This window comes from Oryx dammah, unplaced genomic scaffold, assembly GCF_014754425.2.
Source record: "Oryx dammah isolate SB20612 unplaced genomic scaffold, SCBI_Odam_1.1 HiC_scaffold_6, whole genome shotgun sequence".
NCBI lineage: Eukaryota > Metazoa > Chordata > Mammalia > Artiodactyla > Bovidae > Oryx > Oryx dammah.
In genome coordinates, this window is record NW_024070190.1 from 17,565,757 (window position 1) to 17,589,312 (window position 23,556).

Below are 23,556 nucleotides of genomic sequence, written 5' to 3' on the forward strand. Positions count from 1 at the left end.
TGTACACTGGACAAACAAAATTCAAGGACTGATGAAATGGGTGGTATATGACCACTTTGAAAGAAGTAAAAATTACTAAAAACATGTAAAAATTCACTGAGAAACTTTACTTCTGTGAATAGAAACAACAATACCAATAATAACAAAGAACAGCAACAGACCAGAGAAATGCAACCAGACATATATGAAAATTTCAGAAAGGCATTTTTGAATGAAAAAATATAAAAGAGTGAAAGTCATATGTGAAAGTTTTTACAACCACTAGAAAATAGCATTAGGAATGTTTTACTAATTTCATTTAAATATTTTTTAAAGTTTCTGCTAAACTGCTTTATCCAATATTATCAAATAAAGTTCTAATGTCAAAGAATAATGGGAACAAATTCATCTATGTGCTAACGTTCCAGTTTTCTGAAATGTCAGCTTAACAGAAAACAGAAAGCAGATGAGATAAACACTACATAAAGTTCTAAAACATCTATCTGTTTAAAATTCCTCTTGGAAAGTAGATGTCAGAAAATTACACAATCTTCATTTCATAAAGTATGTTTCATCTAATATTTAATAAAGCTGAGAAAAATTTCACAATGCAGATACACTTTTAAGCAATGTTTCAGCCCAAAGAACAATTTAAAGCACCTACTGTTTGAAAAGATTTTGATACTCAGGTATTCATGAAGAAGTCTTGATTTTATAGTTAAGAAATTTTCTGAATGTTCACTTACATTTTTGTGATTTACACATTTCATAAGAACTAGCTCTCTGTAAGCACGCTTAGCATGAGTTTGATTCTGAAATGGCCGACTTAGCTTCTTGATTGCAACGTTTCTTTCAAGAATGGCATCATAAGCTGCACTGTAATAAATTCCAAAACAACAAAAATTTAATCAAAAATCTGCAAACTTAATTATGAAACATTCATGTAGATTTACTTTCTCCAAAGATAAATGCAACTGAATCAATTTCCAGCCCTTAGTACTCAACATGTTTCTTAAAATATTAATGGATTAAAAGCAAAAATGTATTGTGAAGAAAGAGACTGCGTGTTCACCGGGGGTCATCCAAGATCCATCCAGCATACAATGGGCACATAATACACAAATCTTTAATGAGTATTCAAGTCCAATAGATATACCTTAGAGCCTACATGAATTCCTCACCCCAAATCGGCATTAAGGAAAGACACGATAAAAAATACATGTGGTCATAAATTCTACTCAAAACAGTTGTTGAAGAATTCTACGTAAGTACATCACCTCCTCCTCTTCAGACACAACAAAATGAACACAGAAAGAGGAAAGTACATATAAAGGCATCTATATGAAAGATTGTTCTATAAAAGTTAAACACAAAATTTGTTTTGGAGGCGAAATTAAAAAGTTATTTAGAAATGCTAGATTTCAAGACCCCATAAGCCACTTCGTAAATATTACTGAAACATCTATAATTCTGGGAAATATAACACTACATTCATTAACTCTTCATCTCTCTACCATATGGCACCGACCAAATGGTACACTTCACAAATGACAGGTCAAAGAAAGTAAAGCATAAGTAAGGTAAAGTGCCTAAAAATTATAAAATAGTATCATCAAAAGAGTAAAAATCATTTGGATTTATCACTGCCTGATATAGGGCCAGAGAGGTTAACTAACTTGTTCAAAGTCAGCCAGAAGGTTGAAAGCAAAGCTGAGTCTAGAAGACTGAGAGATAAGGTCATGCTTTTCATCCTGCTGCTGCTGCTAAGTTGCTTCAGTTGTGTCCGATTCTGTGTGACCCCACAGACGGCAGCCCACCAGGCTCCCCCATCCCCCAAGAACACTGGAGTGGGTTGCCATTTCCTTCTCCAATGCATGAAAGTGAAAAGTGAAAGTGAAGTCGCTCCGTCGTGTCAGACTCTTCGCGACCCCATGGACTTCAGCCTACCAGGCTCCTCTGTCCATGGGATTTTCCAGGCAAGAGTACTGGAGTGGGTTGCCATTGTCTTCTCCGGCTTTTCATCCTAGAGCATTATAAAAGACAATTTCTCTTTATGTAATATTTGGAAAATCAGCATTTGTTGTTGTTTAGTTGCTAAGTTGTATCCAACTCTTTGCAACCCTATGGACAGTAGCCCGCCATGCTCCTCTGTCCATGGGATTTCCCAGACAAGAATACTGGGGTGTGTTGCCATTTTCTTCTCCAGGGGATCTTTCTGATTCAGGGATAGAACTCACATCTCCTATACTGGCAGGGGGATTCTTTACCACTGAGCCACCAGGGAAGCCCAAAGCCCAAAGGCAGCATGATATTGATTACAATTATTCTCGAACCTAAATTATTCTCTAACCTATTCCTAATAGAGGAAAACAATAGAATGGGAAAGACCAGAGATCTCTTCAAGAAAATCAGAAATACCAAGGGAACATTTTATGCAAAGACGGGCTCAATAAAGGACAGAAATGGTATGGACCTAACAGAAACAGAAGATATTAAGAATAAGAAGAGGTGGCAAGAATACACAGAAGAACTGTACAAAAAAGACCTTCACAACCCAGATAATCACGATGGTGTGATCACTCACCTAGAGCCAGACATCCTAGAATGTGAAGTCGAGTGGGCCTTAGGAAGCATCACTACGAACAAAGCTAGTGGAGGTGATGGAATTCCAGCGGAACTATTTCAAATCCTAAAAGATGATGCTTTGAAAGTGCTGCACTCAATATGTCAGCAAATTTGGAGAACTCAGCAGTGGCCACAGGACTGGAAAAGGTCAGTTTTCATTCCAATCCCAAAGAAAGGCTATGTCAAAGAATGCTCAAACTACCGCACCATTGCACTCATCTCACACACTAGTAAAGTCATGCTCAAAATTCTCCAAGCCAGGCTTCAGCAATAGGTGAACCGTGAACTTCCAGATGTTCAGGCTGGTTTTAGAAAAGGCAGAGGAACCAGAGATCAAATTGCCAGCATCCGCTGGATCATGGAAAAAGCAAGAGAGTTCCAGAAAAACATCCATTTCTGCTTTATTGACTATGCCAAAGCCTTTGACTGTGTGAAAGTCGCTCAGTCGTGCCCAACTCTTTGTGACCCCATGGACTATACAGTCCATAAAATTCTCCAGGGCAGAATACTGGAGTGGGTAGCCTTCCCCTTCTCCAGGGGATCTTCCCAACCCAGGGATCAAACCCAGGTCTCCTGTATTGCAGGCAGATTCTTTACCAGCTGAGCCACGAGGGAAGCCCAAGAATACTGGATTGGGTAGCCTCTCCCTTCTCCAGGGGATCTCCCTGACCCAGGAATCAAAGCGGGGTCTCTGGCACGGCAGGCGGATTCTTTACCAACTGAGCTATGAGGGAAGCGCTCACAGTTTGACTGTGTGGATCACAACAGACTGTGGAAAATTCTGAAAGAGATGGGAATACCAGACCACCTCTCCTGCCTCTTGAGAAACTTGCATGCAGGTCAGGAAGCAACAGTTAGAACTGGACATGGAACAACAGACTGGTTCCAAATAGGAAAAGGAGTGCGTCAAGGGTGTATATTGTCACCCTGCTTACTTCACTTATATGCAGAGTACATCATGAGAAACGCTGGGCTGGAAGAAGCACAAGCTGAAATCAAGATTGCAAGAAGAAACATCAATAACCTCAGATATGCAGATGACACCACCCTTATGGCAGAAAGTGAAGAAGAGCCTCTTGATGAAAGTGAAAGAGGAGAGTCAAAAAGTTGGCTTAAAGCTCAACATTCACAAAACTAAGATCATGGCATCTGGTCCCATCACTTCATAGCAAAAAGATGGGGAAACAGTGGAAACAGTGGCTGATTTTATTTTTTGAGGCTCCAAAATCACTGCAGATGGTGATTGCAGCCGTGAAATCAAAGACGCTTACTCCTTGGAAGGAAAGTTATGACCAACCTAGATAGCATATTAAAAAGCAGAGACATTACTTTGCCAACAAAGGTCCTTCTAGTCAAGGCTATGGTTTTTCCAGTGGTCATGTATGGATGTGAGAGTTGGACTGTGAAGAAAGCTGAGCGCCAAAGAATTGATGCTTTTGAACTATGGTGTTGGAGAAGACTCTTGAAAGTCGCTTGGACTGCAAGGAGATCCAACCAGTCCATTCTGAAGGAGATCAGTCGTGGGTGTTCATTTTAAGGACTGATGCTAAAGCTTAAACTCCAATTCTTTGGCCACCTGATGCGAAGAGCTGACTCATTTGAAAAGACCCTGATGCTGGGAAAGATTGAGGGCAGGAGAAGGGGACAACAGAGGATGAGATGGTTGGACAGCATCACCGACTCAATGGACATGAATTTGGGTGAACTCTGAGAGTTGGTGATGGACAGGGAGACCTGGCATGCTGTGGTTCATGCGTTTGCAAAGAGTCAGACATGAATGAGCGACTGAACTGACTAATTGGAAACTTGAGCTTTTTTTGTGGCTATTTCACTATATTAAATATAGTGAAGAAATTATGTATTAAGAAATTGGCACTGCATAAAAGGATACATCTGTACATTCTATATACCATAACTATTGCCTATATACATATATATATACATACCCATACCAAAACATATTATCTTTATTAGAAAGTACCATTATTACAGATATGTTCTTCCCAAATTAAAAAAAAAAAAGCAAAACAAAAAAATCAGAGGTCAACCAAATGTTTAGAAGTTTTGATTGTTTCAGATAAAGCATGTTTTATTTTTAACCATTAACTTCATTCCTATTAACTTCTTATCTAGTGTATCAAAGTAATATTTCAAACTCTAAAATTGAAAATTTCAAGTATCTCATTGAACTATTTTGTATCTAAGGAAATTAGAGTTCTAATTATTGATTCTCAAACATGCACAAATTAGAAACACCTGGGTATTCAGAGGCCCCAATCCAGACCCAATGAATCTTACTATCTAAAACTGGGGCCCAAAATAATGTCTTTCCAAAAAAATTAAGTTCTTCAGTTGATTCTGACACTAATACAACAGTGACTTTAAAAAGTTATTATTTGTCTATTTCATAGTAATGTTTTGGAAGGAATAATCAAAAATTTGAAGGCATTTATTCCTTAGGACCGGTGTTACTTTCCAAAGCAATTTTTAAAAAATTCTGGTACACAAATTTCAAAAAAGCACTTACCTGAGGATTAAGTGAAGGTACCGTTGAGGCAGTCCAAGCGCAGGTTGGAAAAGAATTTCCAAACACAGAGCATTTTGGAAGGGAGTGAGTTTATTAAGAACAAAGAGCAGAGATAATATGGGCACTGTGAGCGCAGTGGACTGATCTCCTAACAGACTAGGGAGAGTCAACAGTTCTCCTGAGCCAACAGCCCATTTTCACAGCCTCAAGATACAGAAAATCCCTGTAGGTAGGCTGTCTTTAGGTGATTGGCTGGGGCGCTATAGGTGTTTACTGGAGTGGGCATCTTTGCCTAATTTGGAGTCAGGAAGCTTGTTAGTGATGATCAGGGGGCTTTTGGCAACAGTTACAAAGGGGCTCGATTATCTTTGGAGATGACCCTGGTCCTGGGTCCTGCTTCTGTGGCCTTGCTGCAAGGCTTGCACCTGTGGCCTTGGGGCACGACTCAACAGTACAGAAACTATGTTTTTCAAATACCATTAACCATTTTATAAATAATATATTCCTCACAACAACCATGCATATATTAGATGGGAAAATAGGCTATAGAAGAGTAAATTTGCCATGCGTCACAAAGTTAATAAATCAAAGAGTTAGAATCTGAATCAAGAGTTTGCTTTCAAAATTCTTTACAATATTGATAATTACATTATTTTCTTCAAATTTAACTTGTGGTTGGTTAAATGTGATTAGTTAAAATGATAACCAGTCAGGCAATAGTGCTCTATGAAATGACCCAGCTTGTGTACTTTGTGGCAGTGTAAATCACAGCCCATAAATGAAGAATACAGAAAAGAGAACAGATGTTTTTACTGTTGCTGTTCAGTCACTAGATGGTGTCTGACTCTTTGTGGACCCATGGACTGCAGTACACCAGGCTCCTCTATCCTCCACTATCTCCCGGAATTTACTCAGATTCATGCCTGTTAAAAGTTGGTGGTGTTACTGTTCCCATTACACAAATTTATTGATTCTAATATTTCACCATTATTTCACTGAAGTTTTTTCAAAGAAATATATTATTATAGGTAAAGCCCCTTCCCTCTCCCTTATTCTCAGAGGTAAGTACTACTCTGAGTTTGGTGTTTATGAATGTTTTTACATCTTTGCATTCATAAATTATACATGATATTGCTTTATCTATTCTAAACTACATATATATGTTTATTCTCCATCTTGCTTTTAAACATTACATTTCTGATTATCCTTGTGGATGCATATAGCTCCAGTTCATTTTAAATGGTATACAGCATTTCACTGCATTTCTATTCTCCTACTGATAGATTTGATGCTATTACCAATTTTTGCTATTATAAATGGTATTGCAAAGAACAGTGCTATATATGTCTCTTTCTGGACATACGCAAGGGCTGTTTGCAAGAGTTTTTCCTTGAACCTGGGAGAACTGCAGGATTGTAAACACTTAGGATTTTTAACAGATTCAAAAACAAATCTGGTCCAAGAAGAGGTAATACAGATATAATTATGCTTGAGTGAGGCTTAGACTCCCCAACACTAGCTTATTATGCTAATTTAGTGACCTAAAATCATGAACAGAACTGTCCCAAAGAGCGTTTTGATTTTCAGTTTATTAGGAATTATAATGATCTATAAAGCCTAGGTCTTTTGTAGAAATTAGCCTGTAAATCAATTTTAAAGATACATATAGATTTGAAACACATACAGTGAGACATTAGCTGACTTTATTCCCCAGTGTAAAATAAGATTTATGAAATTCCAGAATTTCATTACAGTGTAAAAGTGATGATTAAGTGAAGCTTCTTACTGAACACTTAGTTATGGGAATAGACACAGAATTAATAAGCATGCCACTTATTCTTTCCTGATATAGATATTTGTCTCTATGTGGCTTAAGACCAAGTATTTAATCATAATTTACACTTACAGATGACAGAGCTGATTTACAAACTTATGTTTTCTGAATAATAATAAAAAGCCTTAATGTCAGAAGAAAACAACTTATTATTACAGCTTTAATTTTACAGTTTTAATTTAATTTTTTGAGGCAAACTAAACATTTACCATGGAATTTATGAGAGGAGAAAACAAAGCAGTTAATGATTTTTTTGCCTAACTTTTGGAAGTAAAAACTTACCATACTATTCCTTGGGCTCCTGAACCTATAGGTTTTAAATTCTGATACCGTTTCAGGACTGTGAATGTAGAATCTCCAATCTCTACACTATAAAAATTGCTGTCACGCTTGCTTCTGCTCATGGTGGCAAGCAATTAATTTAATGGCTTCATCCAAAAATTCACCACAAAGCTGCAAAATGGAACAAAATGTGATGTTAACAAAATGAATTTGCTTAATCTTAAAATTCAAGTCATTACTCTGTTCACAGATTGCTAGATCCTGTTAAAAGAGCTGCTTCATTACAAATCACAGTTAGAAAGAAAAAATACCACAGAGCCTAGTTAGCATCTGTTACATGTAAGAAATAACTGATAGTTTAAAAAAGACAAAAACAAAAAAAGCAAGTATTATAACTAAACATGCTTTTAAGGTCACTTAGAGTTTAAAATTTTAAACTAGTCCTTTTCATGTGTTGATTATAGACAAAATTATATCTTAATTTTTGTAACTGATAAACTTTCATTTGAAAACAATCCACCATCTCACTAAGTATATGTGGAAGGAACAACAAATTGACAGGCTAGTTATCACACATCACTCCCACCAAACAAACTAACAAACACGGAGCAGCACTCGGCTGTCACTGTAACAGCTCCCGACGCCCAACAGCGACATCTGGGTGCACGTCTATGCTGAGGCTGTAATGGCTGAAAACTGAGAATTAGGATAGAAAATGTAAGATTAAAAAAAGAGATAAGGAAAAATTATTTTAAAAATAAGAAAATATAAGTGAGAGAAGCATTTAGTATACTGAGATATGAAACAAAACAGTACTATTTTAAATTGCTTGGGTCGCCTAACGCATAACCTAAGTTCTGATCATAGTCTTTTTTTTTTAACCATTTGTCTGATTAAAGCCAAAGCAGGCTTTTTCTACCCATTTGAGTACTGGTTACTGACAAACCTTATAATCTATCCTTACTAGACAAAACTAGCCTATTCTAAAATGCATGCAAGGGACGTCCCTGGTAGTCCAATGGTTGAGACTCTGTGCTTTCAATGCAGGGGTGCAGGTTTGATCCCTGGCCAGGGAACTAGGAAACTACATGGCATGAACCGCAGACAAAAGATAAAACAAAACAAAATGAGCCTTAAAATGCATGCCGTACAGTTCCAACCTACTTTCCGTATCCCAGGATAAACTGAGAAACCAATGACATCTAAAGAACTTCTTTTGTGCATGGTCTTAAGACAATGCTAACAACAGAAACAACAACCAACCAAATTCCGATAAGACTTGCAATGCAAAGATTTAATTTGAAGTGTATTAAATGCTTACTATGTGTCAGGCACTATGATGTACCCTGGGGCCAGATCACATAGGGGTTCAAGAACTGGATACTAATAGCTTAGTTCTTAAGAGTAGGATAGAAACCACCAGAAAGTTAAAGTACAGAGAGGTCAAGAGAGGGCCTTGACCAGCTGCTACTTGGATGTTACACTGTTAGAGGCGAGGGAGCAAGAGCTGGAAGAAGAAAACTATTGAGCTACTGAATACAAATGAAAGGAATAAAATTAACAAGTTTTAGGTATGTGGTGTTAAAAGTTAAACAAAAAGGACAAACAGTATAGGCTTTAAAGGAGAAATAAATTAATTGAAAGCAATTGAGAAGGGAAAGAAACTAATTAGATAAAAGAGAAGCCCAGAGGAACATCTCCAAAATCAGTAACTAAACTAGTCATGTAATACTCCAGAAAATACTGTCTGAAACCAAAAGTCTCATTAACTCTGTCTAAGTTGAAAGACCCTAAATGTGTCAATTTCTGCAAAAAAGCCTGTGGAAATACTGACTGGGACTGCACTGAGTAACAAACATCAATTTGGTGAGAAATGATACTATAACAATTTTGCGTTTTCTGATATTCATTTCCGTTTTCTGATCCATATTCATGATATTCATTCATTTGGTTCTTCTTTAAGTTCCCTCAGCAACATTTTATAGTTTCCAATATACAGATCTTGCAAAATTCTGTTCAACTTCTCCACAGTATTAACAACTTTTAGATGCTATTGCAATGTTTTTATTCTTAAATTTCAGTTGTTCATTGCTAGTACAAAGAAATACAATTTATTTGTATAATAACTGCATACTAAGTTCACTTGTTACTTACTTAGTAGCCTCTTTTTGTTCTACATAAACAAGCAGTTCCGTTTCTTCATTTCCAGTTGGGATGGCTTTGACTTCCTTTTCTTTCCTCACTACAATGACTATAATCCTGAAAAGAAGTGGTATGAGCGAACATCAGTCCCCCATTCCCTATTGGGGGAAAAGCATTCAGTCTTATATCACTGAATGTGATGTGAAGTGTGACACAAATTATTGGATTTTACTAGATGCCCTTTAACAGGCTGAGAAAGCTCCCTTCCAAGTCCTAGATGACTGAGTTTTTGTCACTAAAGAACATTCGATTTTGTCAAATGATTTTCCTCCATCTATTCTAATAATCATAGCTTCTCTTTCTTACTTAGTAGGTTCATACAGTGAATTACTAACTGATTTTCAAATGTTAAACCAAACTTACATTCCCGTAACGAATCTTACTTGGTCAAAGTGTTATCCCCCCCTTTTTTTTTAATAACTACTGATTCAGTCTTATCACATCATGGCAAATAGATGGAGAAACAATGGAAACACTGACAGAAGTTAATTTCTTGGGCTCCAAAATCACTGCAAATGGTGACTGCAGCCATGAAATTAACAGACGCTTGCTAAACTCAGCAGTGGCCATAGGACTACAAAAGGTCAGTTTTCATTCCAATCCCAAAGAAAGGCAATGCCAAAGAATGCTCAAACTACTGCACTCTCATCTCACACACTAGCAAAGTAATGCTCAAAATTCTCCAAGCCAGGATTCAACAATACGTGAACTGTGAACTTCCAGATGTTCAAGCTGGTTTTAGAAAAGGCAGAGGAACCAGAAATCAAATTACCAGCGTCCGCTGGATCATGGAAAAAGCAAGAGAGTTCCAGAAAAACATCTATTTCTGCTTTATTGACTATGCCAAAGCCTTAGACTGTGTGGATCACAATAAACCATGGAAAATTCTGAAAGAGATGGGAATACCAGACCACCTCTCTTGCCTCTTGAGAAACTTGCATTCATGTCAGGAAGCAACAGTTAGAACTGGACATGGAACAACAGACTGGTTCCAAATAGGAAAAGGAGTACGTCAAGGCTGTATATTGTCACCCTGCTTACTTCACTTATATGCAGAGTACATCATGAGAAACGCTGGGCTGGAAGAAGCACAAGCTGGAATCAAGACTGCTGGGAGAAATATCAATAACCTCAGATATGCAGATGACACCACCCTTATGGCAGAAAGTGAAGAGGAACTAAAAAGCCTCTTGATGAAAGTGAAAGTGGAGAATGAAAAAGTTGGCTTAAAGCTCAACAAACTAAGATCATGGCATCCAGTCCCATCACTTCATGGCAAATAGACGGGGAAACAGTGGAAACAGTGGCTGACTTTATTTTTCTGGGCTCCAAAATCACTGCAGATGGTGACTGCAGCCATGAAATTAAAAGACGGTTACTCCTTGGAAGGAAAGTTACGACCAACCTAGACAGCATATTAAAAAGCAGAGACATTACTTTGCCAACAAAGGTCCATCTAGTAGTCATGTATGGATGAGAGAGTTGGACTATAAAGAAAGCTGAGTGCTGAAGAATTGATGCTTTTGAACTGTGATATTGGAGAAGACTCATGAGAGTCCCTTGGACTGCAAGGAGATCCAACCAGTCCATCCTAAAGAAAATCAGTCCTGAGTGTTCATTGGAAGGACTGATGTTGAAGCTGAAACTCCAATACTTTGGCCACCTGATACGAAGAGATGACTCATTTGAAAAGACCCTGATGCTGGGAAAGATTGAGGGCAGGAGGCGAAGGGGATGACAGAGGATGAGATGGTTGGATGGCATTACCGACTCAATGGACACGAGTTTGGGTAAACCTCAGGAGTTGATGATGAACAGGGACGCCTGGCGTGCTGCAGTCCATGGGGTTGCAAAGTGCTGGACACGAGTGACTGAACTGAACTGGCTAGAATTTTATCACTATTATCGACCTTTTTAAAAAGCCAGATTTTAATTTCTGATTTTATTTTGTACTTTTCTATTTCTTTGGTTTCTGCTTTTGCCTTTACTCCTCTTTTTGTTTTGGCATTACTGTTATTCTTTAGTTTCTTTAAACAGAAGCTTAAGAGTAATGATTTGAGGACTGCTTTTTATACTATACACACTTAATGAACTTAATTTACCTTTAAAGCAGCACTTTATAGCTTCATTCCCCAATTTTTTACCATCATATCTATATTTAATTATAAAAAAGCAAAACTTTATATAGAGCTTACTTTATGCTATGCCCTATTTCAGGTGTTTAATAAATACTCTTTTACCCTCACAGCAGTCCTATGAAGGTTTCTATTAATAACTGCTAATGGCTAGAGAGTAAATTCAGTCCCTGTTGCCACATCTTATCTGGAAGTCCCACACACTCCTTCTGTCTGATGTTGCATTACATTAATACAGGCCCTATTGTTTTTTTCATTTTACAGATGGTGAAGCTGAGTCTTTTTAAAAAGGTTCCCCGTGGTTACAAAGGCAGTAAGCAGTGGAGTGAGGGGTGTGTGCTGTCTGAGTGAGGGTTTGAGTCCTTCATCCGTACACTATATATACTGAGTCCAAACTAAGCGAGTCTTGGTGCTGAAGATGCAAAGGAAGAGGGGAAGTTATGAACATGCTGAATCTTAAGCATGTTGAGACTGAGACAGATCCCTGAGGCGTCCAAACGGAGATATCCACTTGTTAGCTAGATACAGCACTAAACCTCAAGGAGACGTCTGGGTGAAAGATACAAATTTAAGAGTTGGCACTGTTATTAAAGCAATGAGAAAGAATGGTGTTACTCAAGAGGATGTTGTAGCAAGAAAGGCTTGAGTCAGCTTTGTGGATACCACAGTTTAATGAGCCATTAGAGAGGGCTAAGCCAATAAAGAACCAGCGAAGGTGTAGCCAGAGACAGAGAGACAAGGAGGAGAACACACTGAAGAAGCCAGAGGAAGAGTGTGTCAGAGAACAGAGTGGCCCAAAGTGCTGAACGCTGCAGAGACGTCCAGTAAGCAGAGCGACGGGAGCGGAAGCTAGACTGGAATGAGCGCAGGTGAGAATTAAAGAACACCATTTTAGAAGTGGGGGTGACTATTTCTTTAGAGAACTTTAGCAAAGAAGATGAGAGGAAATTGATGGAGAATGATATATGGTCAAGAAAGGATGATCAGATTAGATACAATATATAACATTCTACAACATAGCATGCATAACGTATATAATACAAAGACAACCTGAACATATTTATCTGTTAACAGAAAGGACTGCAAAAGATGGGAAGGGTGAGACGAGGAGAGTGAAAAAGAAAACTAACGTTTCAGTTAGAATAATCTCTCTGAAAACATAGCAAGAAATGGGATCCAAAGCATATGTGTGGCCATACAGATGAAGATACGAAAGTAGCAGTGCCGCCAGAAAACTCCTTCAGAGGACTGAGACAGAAGGAGCAGTCTCCCAGGTAAGGGTTTTAAGGATACCGGTGAGACTTAGAGAGGATGCGTTTGGCATACTGTTCTCTCCATGATGAAGCTGAAATAGGAAGAGTGTTAGGAGGCAATGATACGGAGTCTGATAACCCACTCCCCTACTCAAAAAGGACTCTTTGTGGATTAAAAACCACAAAAGTATAGGTAGAGAATTTAGATGTGCCTGCTTACGTGGCTCATGGAGAAGGCAATGGTACCCCACTCCAGTCCTCTTGCCTGGAGAATCCCAGGGACGGGTGAGCCTGCTGGGCTGCCGTCTATGGGGTCGCACAGAGTCGGACACGACTGAAGTGACTCAGCAGCAGCAACAGCAGCTTACGTGGCTCAGGAAAGAGAGAAAAGACAGGCATTTATTGTGCCATTTAATAGATGAGCAACTTAGGCTAAAAGTGATTCACATGCAACAGAATGTTGCAGACATAATGAATTCCAGCTTCAGCTTTCAAAACAGTCCTCTGCAAGAACACTACACTCACGTCAACGTGGCTGAATTATCCCTCCCATACCCTCATGCTCTGATTTACTCATCTCCCTTTCTTTTTGGGGGAAATATTTTTCACCTCTTTTTTTTTAGTTCTATGTAAATTATATCTGCAGAGAGAGAAAGTCACTCAGTCATGTCCAGCTCTTTGTGACCCCATGGACTGTAGCCTACCAGGTTCCTCCGTCCATGGGGTTTTCCAGGCAACAGTACTGGAGTGGGGTGCCATTTCCTTCTCCAGGGGATCTTCCAGACCCAGGGACTGAACCCAGGTCTCCCGCATTGCAGGCAGATGTTTTACCATCTGAGCCACCAGGGAAGCCTTCTACCTACCAAAGACTAGTTTAAAAATAATATTCAGAGGCCTTTTTCAGCTTGAATCTAATTTCTCATCAAAACCACCTTGCTGTATACTTGGATACGCAGATTTTACTACCAGACTGTGTGGTCTTTCTAAGGGTAAGGACTGTGTCTCCTACACCTTCAGATTTACAAAACATGTCAGCTCTTCAAAAGAGGTAAAAGTTAATAACTGCTAAAAATGTTAACCAAGAACATGAACCTTTTTAAAGTAACGAATTAAAGTGTTCTGTTTATCTTTATCACTGTTTTCCTTCATAAGTGGCCGGGGGCGGGGGGAAAGACTGAATTAGGTTTTTATGACCGAAGGTTTACTTCTGTAATGTCTATACAACAAACAGGACTCAACTGCTATCAGGCCGGTTCACCCATGAAATGGTTGGTCTGGTGAGCCTGAATGTAGAGGCAAACAAGTTAAACTTAGTAGTTTTATAAAAAGTACTTCGGGAAAAAAGAGTGAGTTCAAACAGCCATAAAGCTAGGCTCACAGGCAAAGGGAAATAATTCAGGCAATGCAAGGAAGTTCAGAATTCAAGACAGCTCTAATCATCTCATAATCCTGACGATAAGTCTCTGGGGTTGAAGTGGAGCCTATCCATCTTTACTCATCTTGTTTTTATGCCTACCAACAGATGCCAACAGTGATGGTTAACGCTGCATGTCAAAGTCATGTTAACTCTGACTAGGCCACAAGGTACACAGACACTTGTGAAACATTACTCTAGGTGATTCTTCTGTGAGGGTGTCTGGCTGACTTTAACATTTAAGTCAACAGACTGAGTAAAGCAAACTGCTCTCCTTAATGTTGGCAGGTCACGTCCAGTCTGCAGAAGGCCTGAATAAAAACAAAAAAGTTTATCATACTGCAAGTAGAAGGGAATTCCTCCTGCTTAACTGTCTTCAGGATGGGATATCGTTTTTTTCATGCTTTCAGCCCAGAACTGAAATATTGATTCTTTCTGAGTCTCGGGCCTGCTGACCTACAGGCTAGAACTTACATCATCAGCTCTTCTAGGCATTTGGCCTTTAGACCTGAAGTATTACATCAGCTTTCCTGGGTCTCCAGCATGCCAACTTAGACCTTGGAACTTGTCAGCATCCGTTCACATTCTCTCTCTCTTCCTCCCTTCCTATCTCTATCCAGCCACTCACCCATCATTCAGGTTCTGTTTCTCTGGAGAACCTTGACTAATGTAACGTCTCATTCTACTCTGAAGGTTTCTTCTGTGTAACTCTTGGCTTCTCATGGCAGCTGCATGCTGCCTTTTCTCTCTTCATCTGACTCTGCTCAAACATCAGCTTCTCAGAAATGCCTACATGACTGTGTGTGTGCTGAGTCACTCATTCGTGTCTGACTCTCTGCGGCCCCATGGACTGTAGCCCACAAGGCTCTTCTGTCCATGGAATTTTCCAAACAAGAGTACTGGAGTGGGTTGCCACTTCTTACTCCAGGGGATCTTCCCAACCCAGGGACTGAGCCCACATCTCTCAGGTCTTCTGCACTGGCAGGCAGGCTCTTTACCACAAGCATCGCCTGGGGAACCCTGTCTTACATGATTAGCCTATCTAAACTAGCACCTTCTAATCATACCCTCTTCCTCAGCCTGTTTCATTTTTTCTTCAAAGCACTTACCACTACTGACATCTATTAGATGCTACTTATCTGTCCCCTCAAACATGAGTTTCAAGAAAGCATAAACATTGTCTGTTTATGATTAAATCATTAGAGCCTAGAATAGTAACTGGCAAATACTGATCATTCAAGTAGGTGAATGAACAAACTGGAAGTTCCCATTACAAATTGCCCGTCATTCTCTTCCTCTCAAGTAGTAACTTACAGGAAAAAAAGAGGCATGTGATTGATTAGCTGAATCCCCATTATTGCTTTTTGTGCAGTTTTCATACCAGGCTATTTCACAGACCACTAGCCTTAGGTCAAAGGTCTGCCCTGGGCTTATCAGTTATGGCCAAGGTGGCAGAACCACAATCTACAGTATCCATCTATGCTAAGGAATTGCTCAGCACTGCTTTCTCAGCAAGTACATAATAGCCTTTCATATGACAGCCCTATGCATGTTAGTGATATCAGGTCTAACTAATGAAGTCTGACTACTTTCAGAGTATAATAAGAGACTTCCTGGCCTAACACCAAAGCCAATGTTTCAAAAATCCTATTAAGTTTAATAAACTTACATTTTATATCACTTTTTTAAATTTATTTTTTTTACTGAAGGATAATAGCTTTACAGAATTTTGTTGTTTTGTCAGACCTCAATATGAATCAGCCATAGGTATACATATGTCTGGTTCCTTTTGAAGCTCCCTCCCATCTCCCTCCCCATCCCACCCCTCTAGGTTGATACAGAGCCACTGTCTGAGTTTCCTGAGCCACCCAGCAAATTCCGGTTGGCTATCTGTTTTACATATGGTAATGTAAGTTTCCATGTTACTGTTTCCATGCATCTCACCCTCTCCTCCCCTCTCCCCGTATACATAAGTCTATTCTCTGTTTCTCCATTGCTGCTCTGTAAATAAACTCTTCACTACCATTTTTCTAGATTCCGTATATGTGTGTTAGAATACAGTATTTGTCTTTCTCTTTCTGACTCACTTTACTCTGTAGAATAGGTTCTAGGCACACCCACCTCATCAGAACTGATTCGAATGCCTCCCTTTTATGGCTGAGCAATATTCCATTGTGTGTATGTACCACAACTTCGTTATCCATTCATCTATCAATGAGCATCTAGGGTGCTTCCCTGTTCTGGCTATTGCGAATGGTGCAGCAATGAGCCATGGGATACATGCGTGTTTTTCAACTTTGGTTTCCTCAGGGTATATGGCTAGGAGTGGGATTGCTGGGTGTATGGTGGTCTTATTCCTAGTTTCTAAGGAACCTCCATACCGTCTTCCATAGTGGCTGTATCAATTTACATTCCCACCAACAGTGTAAGAGCGTTCCCTTTTCTCCACACCCTCTCTGGCATTTACTGTTTGTAGACTTTTTGATGACGGCCATTCTGACTGGTGTGAGGTGATATCTCATGGTAGTTTTGATTTGCATTTCTCTAATAATGAGCCACGTTCAGCATCTTTTCATGTTTGTGCGCCATCTGTATGTCTTCTTTGGAGAAATGTCTGTTCAGGTCTTTTTCCCACTTTTTGATTGGGCTGTTTGTTTTTCTAGCATTGAGCTGTATGAGCTGCTTGTATATTTTGGAAATTACTCCTCTGTCAGTTTCATTTGCTATTGTTTTCTCCCATTCTGAGGGTTTTCTTTTCACCAGACTTACAGTTTCCTTTGCTGTGCAAAAGTCTGTAAGTTTGATCAGGTCCCACTTGCTCACTGTGGTTTTTATTTCCATGGGTCTCAGAGGATCTTGCTGTGATTTATGTCATCGAGTGTTCTGCCTATGGTTTCCTTTAAGAGTTTTATAGTTTCTGGTCTTACATTTAGGTCTTTAATCCATTTTCAGCATATCTTAGTGTATGATGTTAGGAAGTGTTCTGATTTCATTCTTTTACATATAGCTGTCCAGTTTTCCCAGCAACATTTACTGAAGAGGCTGTCTGTACCCCATTGTATATTTTTGCCTCCTTTGTCAAAAATAAGGTTTCCATAGGTACACAGGTTTATTTCTGGGCTTTCTATCAGGTTCCATCGGTCTATAGTTCTGTCTTTGTGCCAGTACCATACTGTCTTAATGACTGTAATTTATAATATAATCTGAAGTCAGGAAGGTGGGTTCCTCCAGCTCCATTCTTTTTCAAGACTGCTTTGGCTATTCGGGGTCTTTTGTATTTCCATATGAATTGTGAAATTTTTTGTTTTAGTTCTGTGAAAAATGCCGTTGGTAATTTGATAGGGATTGCACTGAATCTGCAGATTGCGTTTGGAGTATAGTCACTTTAACAATATTGATTCTTCTTACCCAAGAACATAGAATATCTCTCCATCTGTTTATGTCGTCTTTGATTTCTTTCATCAGTGTCTTACAATTTTCTGTGTACAGTTCTTTCGTCTCCTTAGGTAAGCTTATTCCTAGCTATTTAATTCTTTTTGTTGCAATGGTGAATGGGATTGATTCCTTAATTTCCCTCTCTGATTTTTCATTGTTTGGTGCAGTTCAGTCGCTCAGTCGTGTCCTAATCTTTGCAACCCCATGAATTGCACTATGTCAGGCCTCCCTGTCCATCACCAACTCCCGGAGTTCACCCAAACCCATGTCCATCGAGACGGTGATGCCATCCAACCATCTCGTCCTCTGTTGTCCCTTTTTCCTCCTACCCCCAATCCCTCCCAGCATCAGGGTCTTTTCATATGAGTCAGCTCTTTGCATCAGGTGGCCAAAGTACTGGAATTTCAGCTTCAACATCAGTCCTTAGAATGAACACCCAGGACTGATCTACTTTAGGATGGACTGGTTGGATCTCCTTGCAGTCTAAGGGACTCTCAAGAGTCTTCTCCAACACCACAGTTCAAAAGCATCAATTCTTCGGCGCTCACCCTTCTTTATAGTCGAACTCTCACATCCATATATAACACTGGAAAAACCATAGCCTTGACTAGATGGACCTTTGTTGACAAAGTAATGTCTCTGCTTTTTAATATGCTGTCTAGGTTGGTCATAACTTTCCTTCCAAGGAGCAAGCATCTTTTAATTTCATGGCTGCAATCACCATCTGCAGTGATTTTGGAGCCTCAAAAAATAAAATCAGCCACTGTTTCCACTGTTTACCCATCTATTTCCCATGAAGTGATGGGACCAGATGCCATGATCTTCGTTTTCTGAACGTTGGGCTTTAAGCCAACTTTTCCACTCTCCTCTTTCACTTTCATCAAGAGGCTCTTTAGTTCTTCTTCACTTTCTGCCATAAGGGTGGTATCATCTGCATATCTGACGTTATTGATATTTTTCCTGGCAGTCTTGATTCCAGCTTGTGCTTCCTCCAGTCCAGCGTTTCTCATGGTGTACTCTGTATAGAAGTTAAATAAGCAGGGTGACAATATACATCCTTGATGTACTCCTTTTCCTATTTGGAACCAGTCTGTTGTTCCATGTCCAGTTCTAACTGTTGCTTCCTGACCTGCATATAGGTTTCTCAAGAGGCAGGTCAGGTGGTCTGGTATTCCCACCTCTTTCAGAATTTTCCACAGTTTACTGTGATCCACACAGTCAAAGGCTTTGGCATAGTCAATAAAGTAGAAATACATGTTTTTCTGGAACTCTCTCTGGATCCGATGATCCAGCAGATGTTGGCAATTTCATCTCTGGTTCCTCTGCCTTTTCTAAAACCAGCTTGAACATCTGCAGTTCACGGTTCACGTATTGCTGAAGCTTGGCTTGGAGAATTTTAAGCATTACTTTACTAGCATGTGAGATGAGTGCAATTGTGTGGTAGTTTGAGCATTCTTTGGCATTGCCTTTCTTTGGGATTGGAATGAAAACTGACCTTTTCCAGTCCTGTGGCCACTGCTGAGTTTTCCAAATTTGCTGGCATATTGAGTACAGCACTTTCACAGCATCATCTTTCAGGATTTGAAACAGTGCAACTGGAATTCCATCACCTCCACTAGCTTTGTTCGTAGTGATGCTTCCTAAGGCCCACTCGACTTCACATTCCAGGATGTCTGGCTCTAGGTGAGTGTGAGTGAGGACACCATCATGATTATCTGGATCATGAACTTTTTTGTACAGTTCTTCTGTGTATTCTTGCCACCTCTTCTCAATATCTTCTGCTTCTGTTAGGTCCATAACATTTCTGTCCTTTATTGTGCCCATCTTTGCATGAAAAGTTCCCTTGGTATTGCTAATTTTCTTGAAAAGCTCTCTAGTCTTTCCAATCCTATTGTTTTCCTCTATTTCTTTGCATTGATCGCTGAGGAAGGCTTTCTTATCTCTCCTTGATATTCTTTAGAACTCTGCATTCAGATGCTTTTATCTTTGCTTTTTGCTTCTCTTCTTTTCATAGCTATTTGTAAGGCCTCCTCAGACAGCCATTTTGCTTTTTTGCATTTCTTCTCCATGGGGGTGGTCTTGATCCCTGTCTCCTGTACAGTGTCACGAACCTCCATCCATAGTTCATCAGGCACTCCATCTATCAGATCTAGGCCCTTAAATCTATTTCTCACTTCCACTGTATAGTCATAAGGGATTTGATTGAGGTCACACCAGAATAGTCTTGTGGTTTTCTCCACTCTCTTCAATTTCAGTCCGAATTTGGCAATAAGAAATTCATGATCCGAGCCACAGTCAGCTCCTGGTCTTGTTTTAGCTGACTGTATCGAGCTGCTTCATCTTTGGCTGCAAAGAATATAATCAATCTGATTTCGGTGTCGACCATCTGGTGATGTCCATGTGTAAAGTCTTCTCTTGTGTTGTTGAAAGAGGGTGTTTGCTATGACCAGTGCCTTATCTTGGCAGAACTGTATTAGCCTTTGCCCTGCTTCACTCTGTACTCTAAGGCCAAATTTGCCTGTTACCCCAGGTGTTTCTTGACTTCCCACTTTTGCATTCCAGTCCTCTAAAATGAAAAGGACATCTTTTTTGGGTGTTAGATCTAGAAGGTCTTGTAGGTCTTCATAGAACTGTTCAACTTCAGCTTCTTCAGTGTTACTGGTCAGGGCATAGACTTGGATTACTGTGATAATGAATGGTTTGCCTTGGAAACGAACAGAGATCATTCTGTCGTTTTTGAGAGTGCATCCAAGTACTTCATTTTGGACTCTTTTGTTGACTATGATGGCTACTCCATTTCTTCTAAGGGATTCCTGCCCACAGTAGGAGATATAATGGTCATCTGAGTTAAATTCCCCCATTCCAGTCCATCTTAGTTAGTATATAGAAATGCAAGTGATTTCCGCGTATTGATTTCGTATCCTGCAACTTTGCTAAATTCACTGATTAGTTCTAGGAATTTTCTCATACGATCTTTAGGGTTTTCTATGTACAGTATTATGTGATGTGCAAACAGTGAGAGTTTTACTTTTTCCCTCTGATCTGGATTCCTTTTATTTCTTTTCCTTCTCTGATTGCTGTAATTAGGACTTCCAGAACTATGTTGAATTAACAGTGGTGAATGTGGATGTCCTTGTCTTGTTACTGATCTTAGGGAGAATGCTTTCAGTTTTTCACCATTGAGAATAATGTTTGCTGTAGACTTATCATATATGGCCTTTACTATGTTGAAGGAGGTTCCTTCTATGCCCATTTTTTGAAGAGTTTTAGTCATAAATGGGTGCTCAATTTTGCCAAAGGCTTTTTCTGCATCCATTGAGATGATCATATGGTTTTTATCTTTCAATTTGTTAATATGGTGTATCACATTGATTGATTTGCATATATTGAAGAATCCTTGCATTCCTGGAATAAACCCAACTTGATCATGGTGTATGAGCTTTTTGATGTGTTACTGAATTCTATCTGCTAAAATTTTGTTGAGGATTTTTGCATCTACGTTCATCAGTGATATTGCCCTGTAGTTTTCTTTTTCTGTGTTGTCTTTGTTTCGTTTTGGCATCAGGATGATGGTGGCTTCATACAATAAGTTTGGAAGTGTTCTTTCCTCTGCAATTTTTTGAAAGGCTTTTAGAAGGACAGGCATTAGCTCTTCTCTGAATGTTTGCTAGAATTGTCCTGTAAAACCATCTGGTCCTGGGCTTTTGTTTTTTGGGAGATTTTTGATCACAGCTTCAATTTCAGTGCTTGTAACTGGGTTGTTCATAATTTCTATTTCTTCCTGGTTCAGTCTTGAAGATTGAACTTTTCTAAGAATCTGTCCATTTCTTCCAGGTTATCCGTTTTATTGCCATATAGTTGTTCATAATAGTCTCTTGTAATCCTTTGTATTTCTGCACTGTCTGCTGTAACCTCTCCTTTTTCATTTCTAATTTTGTTGATTTGATTCTTCTCTCTTTTTTCCTTGATGAGTCTGGCTAAACGTTTGTCAGTTTTGTTTATCTGCTCAAAGAACCAGCTTTTAGTTTTATTAATCTTTACTATTATTTCTTTCATTTCTTTTTCATTTATTTCTGCTCAGATCTTTGATTTCTTTCCTTCTATTAATTTTTTTTTTTTTTAATTCTTCTTTTTCCAGTTGTTTTAGGTGTAAAGTTAGGTTGTCTGTTCGATGTTTTCCTTGGTTCTTGAGGTAGGATTGTGCTGCTATAAACTTCCCTCTTAGAACTGTTTTTGCTGCATCCCATAGGTTTTGAGTTGTGTTTTCATTGCCATTTGTTTCTAGAAATTTTTTTTATTTCCCTTTTGATTTCTTCAGTAACCTGTTGGTTATTTAGAAACATGTTGTGTAATCTCCACGTGTTTGTATTTCTTACAGTTTTTTTCTTGTAATCAATACTTAGTCTCATAGCATTGTGGTCGGAAAAGATGCTTGAACGATTTCAATTTTCTTAAATTTACTGAGGTTTGATTTGTGACCCAAGATGTGGTCTATCCTGGAGAATGTTCCATGTACACTTGAGAATAGGTATATTCTTCTGCATTTGGATGGAATGTCCTAAGGATATCAATGAAATCCATGTAGTCTAATGCATCATCTAATGCAAGTCTAATGCTTGCATTTCCTTATTAATCTTCTGCTTTGATGATCTGCCCACTGGCGTGAGTGGGTTGTTAAAGTCTCCTGCTGTTTTTGTGTTACTGTCTATTTCTTTTATGTCTGTTAGTGTTTGTCTTGGAGAAGGCAACGGCACCTCACTCCAGTACTCTTGCCTGGAAAATCCCATGGGTGGGGGAGCCTGGTAGGCTACAGTCCATGGAATTGAGAAGAGTCGGACACGACTGAGCGACTTCACTTTCACTTTTCACTTTCATGCACTGGAGAAGGAAATGGCAACCCACTCTAGTGTTCTTGCCTGGAGAATCCCAGGGACGGGGGAGCCTGGTGGGCTGCCGTCTGTGGGGTCGCACGGAGTCAGACACGACTGCAGTGACTTAGCAGCAGCAGCAGCAACAGTGTCTGTCTTATGTATTGAGGTGCTCACTCCTATGTTGGGTGCACAGATATTTACAACTGTTATGTCTTCCTCTTGGATTGATCCCTTGATCATTATGTAGTGTTCTTCCTTATCTCTTGTAATCGTCTTTATTTAAAGTCTATTTTGTCTGATATGACGATTGCTACTCCAGCTTTCTTTTGCTTACCATTTCCATGGAATGTATTTTTCCTCTCACTTTCAGTCTATATGTGTCTTTAGGTCTGAAGTGGGTTTCTTGTAGACAGTATATATATGAGTCTTGTTTTTGCATCCATTCAGCCAGTCTGTGTCTTTTGGTTGGGACATTTAGTCCATTTACATTTAAAGTAATTATTGATATACATGTTCCTGTTGCCATTTTATTAATTGTTTGGGGTTGACTTTGTAGATCCTTTTTCTTCTATTTCTTGACTATGTAAGCCCCTATAACACTTGCTGTAAAGCTGGTTTGGTGGTATCCAATTCTCTTAGCTTCTGCTTGTCTGAAAAGCTTTTGACTCCTCCATCAATTCTGAACGAGGTCCTTGCTGGGTATGGTGATCTTGGTTATAGATTTCCCCTTTCAGTACTTTAAATATGTCCTGCCACTCCCTTCTGACCCGCAGAGTTTCTGCTGAAAGATCAGCTGTTAAACGTATGGGGTTTCCCTTGTATGTTACTTGTTGCTTCTCCATTGCTGCTTTTAATATTCTTTGTGTTTAGTCTTTGTTAGTTTGATTAGTATGCGTCTTGGCATGTTTCTCCCTGGGTTTATCCTGTATGGGACTCTTTGTGCCTTTTGGACTTGACTGACTGTTTCCTTGCTCATGTTAGGGAAATTTTCAATTATAA

The 23,556-nt window shown here is 39.2% G+C and overlaps 1 protein-coding gene across 4 annotated transcripts in view; it reads right to left on the minus strand.

Annotated features, from left to right (window-relative positions):
• Positions 1–23,556, minus strand: part of MAPK8 (mitogen-activated protein kinase 8) — a 97,304-nt gene that overhangs the window by 25,565 nt on the left and 48,183 nt on the right. For all 4 annotated transcript variants that reach the window (XM_040242566.1, XM_040242568.1, XM_040242567.1 and 1 more), the window contains exons 2-3: positions 7,248–7,418; positions 726–855 (exon numbers count right to left, since the gene is read on the minus strand). In XM_040242566.1, the coding sequence (XP_040098500.1) occupies positions 726–855; positions 7,248–7,369 (252 nt within the window). In that variant the 5' untranslated portion in view covers positions 7,370–7,418. The remainder of the gene's footprint in view (positions 1–725; positions 856–7,247; positions 7,419–23,556) is intronic.